Source organism: Heptranchias perlo, unplaced genomic scaffold (genome assembly GCF_035084215.1).
Source record: "Heptranchias perlo isolate sHepPer1 unplaced genomic scaffold, sHepPer1.hap1 HAP1_SCAFFOLD_580, whole genome shotgun sequence".
In the NCBI taxonomy this organism is placed as follows: Eukaryota; Metazoa; Chordata; class Chondrichthyes; order Hexanchiformes; family Hexanchidae; genus Heptranchias; species Heptranchias perlo.
In genome coordinates, this window is record NW_027139602.1 from 66,455 (window position 1) to 77,230 (window position 10,776).

The 10,776-nt window shown below is 54.9% G+C and overlaps 1 protein-coding gene across 1 annotated transcript in view; it reads right to left on the bottom strand.

Annotated features, from left to right (window-relative positions):
• LOC137316292 (multiple epidermal growth factor-like domains protein 6) overlaps positions 1-9,468 on the bottom strand; it is a 49,533-nt gene extending 40,065 nt beyond the window's left edge. Inside the window, exons 1-5 of the mRNA XM_067980361.1 lie at positions 9,444-9,468; positions 9,168-9,323; positions 6,028-6,180; positions 3,705-3,857; positions 2,834-2,992 (exon numbers count right to left, since the gene is read on the bottom strand). Of these exons, the coding sequence (XP_067836462.1) occupies positions 2,834-2,992; positions 3,705-3,857; positions 6,028-6,180; positions 9,168-9,323; positions 9,444-9,468 (646 nt within the window). The remainder of the gene's footprint in view (positions 1-2,833; positions 2,993-3,704; positions 3,858-6,027; positions 6,181-9,167; positions 9,324-9,443) is intronic.
• Positions 9,469-10,776: the final 1,308 nt, after the last annotated feature.

A 10,776-nucleotide genomic window follows, 5' to 3' on the forward strand; every position in this document is an offset into this window, starting at 1 on the left:
TGTCCCATCAAACACTCCCAGGGTCAGGTACAAGGTTAGATACAGAGTAAAGCTCCCTCTACACTGTCCCATCAAACACTCCCAGGGCAGGGACAGGGTTAGATACAGAGTAAAGCTCCCTCTACACTGTCCCATCAAACACTCCCAGGGCAGGTACAGGGTTCGATACAGAGTAAAGCTCCCTCTACACTGTCCCATCAAACACTCCCAGGGCAGGGACAGGGTTAGATACAGAGTAAAGCTCCCTCTACACTGTCCCATCAAACACTCCCAGGGCAGGTACAGGGTTAGATACAGAGTAAAGCTCCCTCTACACTGTCCCGTCAAACACTCCCAGGGCAGGTACAGGGTTAGATACAGAGTAAAGCTCCCTCTACACTGTCCCATCAAACACTCCCAGGGCAGGTACAGGGTTAGATACAGAGTAAAGCTCCCTCTACACTGTCCCATCAAACACTCCCAGGGTCAGGTACAAGGTTAGATACAGAGTAAAGCTCCCTCTACACTGTCCCATCAAACACTCCCAGGGCAGGGACAGGGTTAGATACAGAGTAAAGCTCCCTCTACACTGTCCCATCAAACACTCCCAGGGCAGGTACAGGGTTCGATACAGAGTAAAGCTCCCTCTACACTGTCCCATCAAACACTCCCAGGGCAGGGACAGGGTTAGATACAGAGTAAAGCTCCCTCTACACTGTCCCATCAAACACTCCCAGGGCAGGTACAGGGTTAGATACAGAGTAAAGCTCCCTCTACACTGTCCCATCAAACACTCCCAGGGCAGGAACAGGGTTAGATACAGAGTAAAGCTCGATCTACACTGTCCCATCAAACACTCCCAGGGCAGGTACAGGGTTGGATACAGAGTAAAGCTCCCTCTACACTGTCCCATCAAACACTCCCAGGGCAGGGACAGGGTTAGATACAGAGTAAAGCTCCCTCTACACTGTCCCATCAAACACTCCCAGGGCAGGTACAGGGTTAGATACAGAGTAAAGCTCCCTCTACACTGTCCCGTCAAACACTCCCAGGGCAGGTGCAGGTTTAGATACAGAGTAAAGCTCCCTCTACACTGTCCCATCAAACACTCCCAGGGCAGGTACAGGGTGAGATACAGTGTAAAGCTCCCTCTACACTGTCCCATCAAACACTCACAGGGCAGGTACAGGGTGAGATACAGAGTAAAGCTCCCTCGACACTGTCCCATCAAACACTCCCAGGGCAGGTACAGGGTGAGATACAGAGTAAAGCTCCCTCTACACTGTCCCATCAAACACTCCCAGGGTCAGGTACAGGGTTAGATACAGAGTAAAGCTCCCTCCACACTGTCCCATCAAACACTCCCAGGGGAGGTACAGGTTTAGATACAGAGTAAAGCTCCCTCTACACTGTCCCATCAAACACTCCCAGGGCAGGTACAGGGTTAGATACAGAGTAAAGCTCCCTCTACACTGTCCCATCAAACACTCACAGGGCAGGTACAGGGTTAGATACAGAGTAAAGCTCCCTCTACACTGTCCCATCAAACACTCCCAGGGTCGGTACAGGGTTAGATACAGAGTAAAGCTCCCTCTGCACCGTCCCGTCAAACACTCCCAGGGCAGGTACAGGGTTAGATACAGAGTAAAACTCCCTCTACACTGTCCCATCAAACACTCCCAGGGCCAGGTACAGGGTTAGATACAGAGTAAAGCTCCCTCTACACTGTCCCATCAAACACTCCCAGGGTCAGGTACAGGGTTAGATACAGAGTAAAACTCCCTCTACACTGTCCCATCAAACACTCCCAGGGCCAGGTACAGGGTCAGATACAGAGTAAAGCTCCCTCTACACTGTCCCATCAAACACTCCCAGGGCAGGTACAGGGTGAGATACAGAGTAAAGCTCCCTCTACACTGTCCATCAAACACTCCCAGGTACAGGGTGAGATACAGAGTAAAGCTCCCTCTACACTGTCCATCAAACACTCCCAGGTACAGGGTGAGATACAGAGTAAAGCTCCCTCTACACTGTCCCATCAAACACTCCCAGGGCAGGTACAGGGTTAGATACAGAGTAAAACTCCCTCTACACTGTCCCATCAAACACTCCCAGGTACAGGGTTAGATACAGAGTAAAGCTCCCTCTAAACTGTCCCACCAAACACTCCCAGGGCAGGTACAGGGTGAGATACAGAGTAAAGCTCCCTCTACACTGTTCCATCAAACACTCCCAGGGCAGGTACAGGGTTAGATAGAGAGTAAAGCTCCCTCTACACTGTCCCATCAAACACTCCCAGGGCAGGTACAGGGTTAGATCCAGAGTAAAGCTCCCTCTACACTGTCCCATCAAACACTCGCAGGGCAGGTACAGGGTTAGATACAGAGTAAAGCTCCCTCTACACTGTCCCATCAAACACTCCCAGGGCAGGTACAGGGTTAGATACAGAGTAAAGCTCCCTCTACACTGTCCCATCAAACACTCCCAGGGCAGGTACAGGGTTAGATAGAGAGTAAAGCTCCCTCTACACTGTCCCATCAAACACTCCCAGGGCAGGTACAGGGTTAGATCCAGAGTAAAGCTCCCTCTACACTGTCCCATCAAACACTCGCAGGGCAGGTACAGGGTTAGATACAGAGTAAAGCTCCCTCTACACTGTCCCATCAAACACTCCCAGGGCAGGTACAGGGTTAGATACAGAGTAAAGCTCCCTCTACACTGTCCCATCAAACACTCCCAGGGTCAGGTACAGGGTTAGATACAGAGTAAAGCCCATTGCGCAGTGAGTTCGGGAGCTCGGGCTTTGTGTGAACACAGATTGCAGACTGTCATCCCCCTCGATCCTTGTACTCACCTCCTCTGAATCTCTTAAAGACACATCTGGGCCCACAGTGTGTGTCGCAGCATGTCTGCCACCTCCCACAGTCACTCTCGTCCTCGCACGGACTCCCCATGGTCGAATTGCAGACGTAGCTCAGCCTGTTCGGTGGGGAGCACTCTCCGGGTTTCCCATCTGGAAATCCAACAATCTGATGTCAGGGTCAGTTTAGACAGGAGGAGGAAGTGATGGGGGTTCCCCACGGGAATTCCCACAATGGTTCAAACCATTCCCTCACTGATAGGTGACTGAGTGAACTGTCCCGCCCACCACCGTCCTGAGGAACACCGAGTAGGAGGGTCTCAGGATTCAATCACACTCCCCGTCACACACAGACACTACCCCGTCACACACAGACACTACCCCGTCACAAACAGACACTACCCCGTCACACACAGACACTACCCCGTCACACACAGACACTACCCCGTCACACACAGACACTACCCCGTCACACACAGACACTACCCCGTCACACACAGACACTACCCCGTCACACACAGACACTACCCCGTCACACACAGACACTACCCCGTCACACACAGACACTACCCCGTCACACACAGACACTACCCCGTCACACACAGACACTACCCCGTCACACACAGACACTACCCCGTCACACACAGACACTACCCCGTCACACACAGACACTACCCCGTCACACACAGACACTACCCCGTCACACACAGACACCCCGTCACACACAGACACTACCCCGTCACACACAGACACTACCCCGTCACACACAGACACTACCCCGTCACACACAGACACAGATTCCCTGGACCCTGGGACCAGAATCCCGCCCGTTTCCCACTGCCCCTCCCTGAGGTTTGGTCCTTACGGGATGTGAATGAGTGGAGACATTTTTTCCCACATCCAATCTCACAGCACTGTTTATTTGAGCTGCAATCATCGTTCTCCTCACACGACTGGCTGTGATTCTTGTGACAGAGAAATGAGACTTTGGGAAGTTCCGGGCACTTCCTCTGTTTCACTGAAAAAATCAGAATCAGAGTTCAGAATTAGTCAAATTGTTGAGAAGGGAAGTTTCAGACACAACTCAAATACAGAGTAAAGTTCACTCTACACCGTCCCGTCAAACACTCCCAGGGCAGGTACAGGGTTAGATACAGAGTAAAGCTCCCTCTACACTGTCCCATCAAACACTCCCAGGGCAGGTACAGGGTTAGATACAGAGTAAAGCTCCCTCTACACCGTCCCATCAAACACTCCCAGGGTCAGGTACAGGGTTAGATACAGAGTAAAGCTCCCTCTACACTGTCCCATCAAACACTCCCAGGGCAGGTACAGGGTTAGATACAGAGTAAAGATCCCTCTACACTGTCCCATCAAACACTCCCAGGGTCAGGTACAGGGTTAGATACAGAGTAAAGCTCCCTCTACACTGTCCCATCAAACACTCCCAGGGCAGGTACAGGGTTAGATACAGAGTAAAGATCCCTCTACACTGTCCCATCAAACACTCCCAGGGTCAGGTACAGGGTTAGATACAGAGTAAAGATCCCTCTACACTGTCCCATCAAACACTCCCAGGGTCAGGTACAGGGTTAGATACAGAGTAAAGATCCCTCAACACTGTCCCATCAAACACTCCCAGGGTCAGGTACAGGGTTAGATACAGAGTAAAGCTCCCTCTACACCGTCCCATCAAACACTCCCAGGGTCAGGTACAGGGTTAGATACAGAGTAAAGCTCCCTCTACACTGTCCCATCAAACACTCCCAGGGCAGGTACAGGGTTAGATACAGAGTAAAGCTCCCTCTACACTGTCCATCAAACACTCCCAGGGCCAGGTACAGGGTTAGATACAGAGTAAAGCTCCCTCTACACTGTCCCATCAAACACTCCCAGGGCAGGTACAGGGTTAGATACAGAGTAAAGCTCCCTCTACACTGTCCCGTCAAACACTCCCAGGGACAGGTACAGGGTTAGATACAGAGTAAAGCTCCCTCTACACCGTCCCATCAAACACTCCCAGGGCAGGTACAGGGTTAGATACAGAGTAAAGCTCCCTCTACACCGTCCCATCAAACACTCCCAGGGCAGGTACAGGGTTAGATACAGAGTAAAGCTCCCTCTACACTGTCCCGTCAAACACTCCCAGGGCAGGTACAGGGTTAGATACAGAGTAAAGCTCCTTCTACACTGTCCCATCAAACACACCCAGGGCAGGTACAGGGTTAGATACAGAGTAAAGCTCCCTCTACACTGTCCCATCAAACACTCCCAGGGCAGGTACAGGGTTAGATACAGAGTAAAGCTCCCTCCACACTGTCCCATCAAACACTCCCAGGGCAGGTCCAGGGTTAGATACAGAGTAAAGCTCCCTCTGCACTGTCCCATCAAACACTACCAGGGTCAGGTACAGGGTGAGATACAGAGTAAGGCTCCCTCTACACCGTCCCATCAAACACTCCCAGGGTCAGGTCCAGGGTTAGATACAGAGTAAAGCTCCCTCTACACTGTCCCATCAAACACTCCCAGGGTCAGGTACAGGGTTAGATACAGAGTAAAGCTCCCTCTGCACTGTCCCATCAAACACTCCCAGGACAGGTACAGGGTTAGATACAGAGTAAAGCTCCCTCTACACTGTCCCATCAAACACTCCCAGGGTCAGGTACAGGGTTAGATACAGAGTAAAGCTCCCTCTACACTGTCCCATCAAACACTCCCAGGGTCAGATACAGGGTTAGATACAGAGTAAAGCTCCCTCTACACTGTCCCATCAAACACTCCCAGGGTCAGGTACAGGGTTAGATACAGAGTAAAGCTCCCTCTACACTGTCCCATCAAACACTCCCAGGGTCAGGTACAGGGTTAGATACAGAGTAAAGCTCCCTCTACACTGTCCCATCAAACACTCCCAGGGCAGGTACAGGGTTAGATACAGAGTAAAGCTCCCTCTACACTGTCCCATCAAACACTCCCAGGGTCAGGTACAGGGTTAGATACAGAGTAAAGCTCCCTCTACACTGTCCATCAAACACTCCCAGGGCAGGTACAGGGTTAGATACAGAGTAAAGCTCCCTCTGCACTGTCCCATCAAACACTGAGACCCACACTGAGTTCTCTTATTCCCCCCTGTGCCCGTCGGGGGGGCTGTTTGAGGAGGCCTCATGTGCTGGAGTTTGGGGGTTGCTCACCTTTTCTGATGAATGATGGGATGCATTTCTTCCCACAGCTGGCTTTGCAGCACATCTGCCAGATGTCACAGTCCCCGTCACTCTCGCAATCGTCCCCCAGCTTCATGTCGCACATCATGGTCAGTTGTCTGTGGGATGGACACGTTCTGTTCTCTGAAAGACACCAGGGGGCAGAATCATTCAGTGTTCCCCACCTCAGTGGGGGCACTTCTCCACTCCCCTCCCCTCACCTCCCCTCCCCTCACCTCGGCTCCCCTCACCTCGGCTCCCCTCACCTCGGCTCCCCTCACCTCCACTCCCCTCACCTCGGCTCCCCTCACCTCCGCTACCCTCACCTCGGCTCCCCTCACCTCCACTCCCCTCTCCTCCCCTCCCCTCACCTCCACTCCCCTCACCTCGGCTCCCCTCACCTCCGCTCCCCTCCCCTCACCTCCACTCCCCTCACCTCGGCTCCCCTCACCTCCCCTCCCCTCACCTCCGCAACCCTCACCTCGGCTCCCCTCACCTCCGCTACCCTCACCTCGGCTCCCCTCACCTCCGCAACCCTCACCTCGGCTCCCTTCACCTCGGCTCCCCTCACCTCCGCAACCCTCACCTCGGCTCCCCTCACCTCCGCAACCCTCACCTCGGCTCCCCTCACCTCCGCTCCCCTCACCTCCACTCCCCTCACCTCGGCTCCCCTCACCTCCGCAACCCTCACCTCGGCTCCCCTCACCTCCGCAACCCTCACCTCCGCAACCCTCACCTCCACAACCCACACCTCCGCTACCCTCACCTCGGCTCCCCTCACCTCCGCAACCCTCACCTCCGCTCCCCTTCCCTCACCTCGGCTCCCCTCACCTCCGCAACCCTCACCTCGGCTCCCCTCACCTCCGCAACCCTCACCTCCGCTCCCCTCCCCTCACCTCGGCTCCCCTCACCTCCGCTACCCTCCGCTCCCCTCCCCTCACCTCCGCTACCCTCACCTCGGCTCCCCTCACCTCCGCTACCCTCCACTCCCCTCCCCTCACCTCCGCTCCCCTCACCTCGGCTCCCCTCACCTCCCCTCCCCTCACCTCTGCTCCCCTCACCTCGGCTCCCCTCACCTCCGCTCCCCTCCCCTCACCTCGGCTCCCCTCACCTCCGCTCCCCTCCCCTCACCTCGGCTCCCCTCTCCTCCTCTCCTCTCTCCTCACCACTTCTCCGCTCCCCTCCCCTCACCTCGGCTCCCCTCACCTCCCCTCCCCTCACCTCTGCTCCCCTCACCTCGGCTCCCCTCACCTCCGCTCCCCTCCCCTCACCTCCGCTCCCCTCACCTCCACTACCCTCCCCTCACCTCCGCTCCCCTCACCTCCGCTCCCCTCACCTCCACTCCCCTCTGTTCACATCCACTCCCCTCCCCTCCCCTCCCCTCCCCTCCGCTCCCCTCCCATCTCCTCCCCTCCCCTCCGCTCCCCTCCCCCTCACCTCCGCTCCTCCCCTCCCCTCCCCTCCCCTCCCCAGGTCCATGGGAACTTGAGCCTGCTGCATGACTGATAACCCCCCACCCTCTCACACACGCTCCCTCTCCACTGGAATCTGTGTCCCCCTCACCCCCAGGGTCCATATGTGAACCCCACCACACGGGGGGAGATCAGCTCACTGGGTCCAGGCCGGGGATGGATCCTGGATCTCTCCTGCTCTCTGTCTGGGACTGTTCGATGAGGTGCCACACACGAGGTTGTTGCACTGGACTCGGGCTCATGGGTTTGGGGGGAATATATTCGTGTGGATTGAGGATTGGGTCAGGGACAGAAAACAGAGAGTTGGGATAAACGGGTTATTCTCAGGTAGTCAGGCTGTAACTAGTGGGGTATCACAAGGATCAGTGCTCGGGCCTCAGCTATTTACAATCGATATTAATGATTCAGATGAAGGGACCGAGTGTAATGAATCCAAGTTTGCTCGGTGGGAAAGTAAGTTGTGAGGGGGACGCAAAGATTCTGCAAAGGGAGACAGACGGAAGTGAGTGGGAGAGAAGGTGGCAGATGGAGTATAATGTGGGGAAATGTGAGGTTATTCACTTTGGTGGGAAGAACAGAGAAACAGAATATTTTCCAACAGGTGAGAGACGAAGAAAGGTTGGTATTGAGAGAGATTGAGGTGTCCTCGCACATGAATCACAGAAACTTAACCTGCAGGTACAGCAAGCAATCAGGAAGGCAAGTGATTAGTTAGCGTTTATTGCAAGGGGGGTGATAGAATCATAGAAGTTTACAACATGGAAACAGGCCCTTCGGCCCAACATGTCCATGTCGCCCAGTCTATACCACTAAGCTGGTCCCAATTGCCTGCACTTGGCCCAGATCCCTCTATACCCATCTTACCCATGTAACTGTCCAAATGCTTTTTTAAAAGGGTTGGTGCACAAGAGTAAGGAAGTCTTACTACAATTGTCCAGGGCTTTGGTGAGACCTCACCTGGAGTACTGTGTACAGTTTTGGTCTCCTTATCTAAGGAAGGAGATACTCGCCTTCGAGGGGGTGTAACGAAGGTTCACTAGATTGATTCCTGGGATGAGAGGGTTGTCCTATGAGGAGAGATTGAGTCGAATGGGCCGAGACTCTCTGGAGTTGAGAAGATTGAGAGGTGATCTCATTGAAACAGATGAGATTCTGAGGGGGTTTGACAGGGTCGATGCTGAGAGGCTGTTTCCTCCAGCTGGAGAGTCCAGAACGAGGGGGCACAGTCTCAGGATAAGGAGGTCGGCCATTCAAGACTGAGATGAGGAGGAATTTCTTCACTCAGAGGGTGGTGAATCTTTGGAATTCTCTACCCCAGAGGGCTGTGGATGCTCAGTCGTTGAGAACACTCAAGGCTGCGATCGATAGATTTTTGGAATCGAGGGATGTGGGGATCGGGCGGGGAAAGTGGAGTTGAGGTCGAAGACCAGCCATGATCTGATTGAATGGCGGAGCAGGGACGAGGGGCCGAATGGCCTACTCCTGCTCCTATTTCTCCTGTTCCCACTGATCCTGGGCCTTTTGTGCCCTGTGTGTGTGTGTGTGTGTGTGTGTGTGTGTGTGTGAGCCTCAGTCCCCAATCCCCCCACCCTCGGCTCGAGTCAGTGAACCAGGACTGACCGAGTGTGTGACCTTTTGACGAGCCCTGTAGCCTCTCACCTCCTGTGAAGAACGTAGGGATACATTTCTTGCCGCAGCCAGCGTTGCAGCAGGTGTGGGAGGCGTCACAATCCGTGTCCGCCATGCACGATTTCCCAATCTTCATCTCGCACACCTTCGAGAGTTTGTCCTCAGACGGACATTGCTCGTCTGGCTCTGGGGAGGAAAGGAGGGAGAGGAAAGAGAGGATGTGCAGTGATACAGGGCCTTTCACCGTCTCAGGGCCTCCCGAAACACGTCGCACACAACCAACTCCTCTTCTTGGAGTTCACTCACTGCTCGAATGGAGGAGACGCGACATTCGATTGGTGCACAGCAAGATCCCACCAACAGGAGGACCTTTTACATCCAGCCGAGAGGGCAGACGGGGGCCTCGGTTCATCGTCTCATCCAAAACACGGCACCTCCGACAGTGCGGCACTCCCTCAGCACTGACCCTCCGACAGTGCGGCGCTCCCTCGGGACTGACCCTCCGACAGTGCGGCCCTCCCTCGGGACTGACCCTCCGACAGTGCGGCGCTCCCCCAGGACTGACCCTCCGACAGTGCGGCGCTCCCTCAGTACTGACCCTCCGACAGTGCGGTGCTCACTCAGTACTGACCCTCCGACAGTGCGGCCCTCCCTCAGTACTGACCCTCCGACAGTGCGGCGCTCCCTCAGTACTGACCCTCCGACAGTGCGGCCCTCCCTCAGTACTGACCCTCCGACAGTGCGGCGCTCCCTCAGTACTGACCCTCCGACAGTGCGGCGCTCCCTCAGTACTGACCCTCCGACAGTGCGGCGCTCCCTCAGTACTGACCCTCCGACAGTGCTGAACTCCCTCAGTACTGACCCTCCGACAGTGCGGCGCTCCCTCAGTACTGACCCTCCGACAGTGCTGAACTCCCTCAGTACTGACCCTCCGACAGTGCTGAACTCCCTCAGTACTGACCCTCCGACAGTGCTGAACTCCCTCAGTACTGACCCTCCGACAGTGCTGAACTCCCTCAGTACTGACCCTCCGACAGTGCTGAACTCCCTCAGTACTGACCCTCCGACAGTGCTGAACTCCCTCAGTACTGACCCTCCGACAGTGCTGAACTCCCTCAGTACTGACCCTCCGACAGTGCGGCGCTCCCTCAGTACTGACCCTCCGACAGTGCTGAACTCCCTCAGTACTGACCCTCCGACAGTGCTGAACTCCCTCAGTACTGACCCTCCGACAGTGCTGAACTCCCTCAGTACTGTCCAGTGGTGTCAGCCTGGATTATGGGGCTTAAGGAAGCAGAGTGGGGATCAAACCCGTGTCTTTCGGTCTTCGAGTGGGACGGACTGAACTAAACTGACCCAGCCTCCTTTGACTGGGCACTGAGTCCTGTAAATCCCCCCTTCCTCCTCCAGTTCATCATTTGTTCTCGTCCCTGTTCCCCATTCCAGGTCCTGACCCTTTCACCCTCTCACTTACTTTTTGCCATGAATTTTGGGATGCATCTCGGCCCACAGTCTGTGTCACAGCAGGCGGCCCATTCACCACAGGACTCGTCCGTACACGGAGCAGTAAAGTTCCATTTGCACATGTGATGCAGTCTGGATGGATCAGGACACGACCCTCCCTGACCTGTAGGGAAGA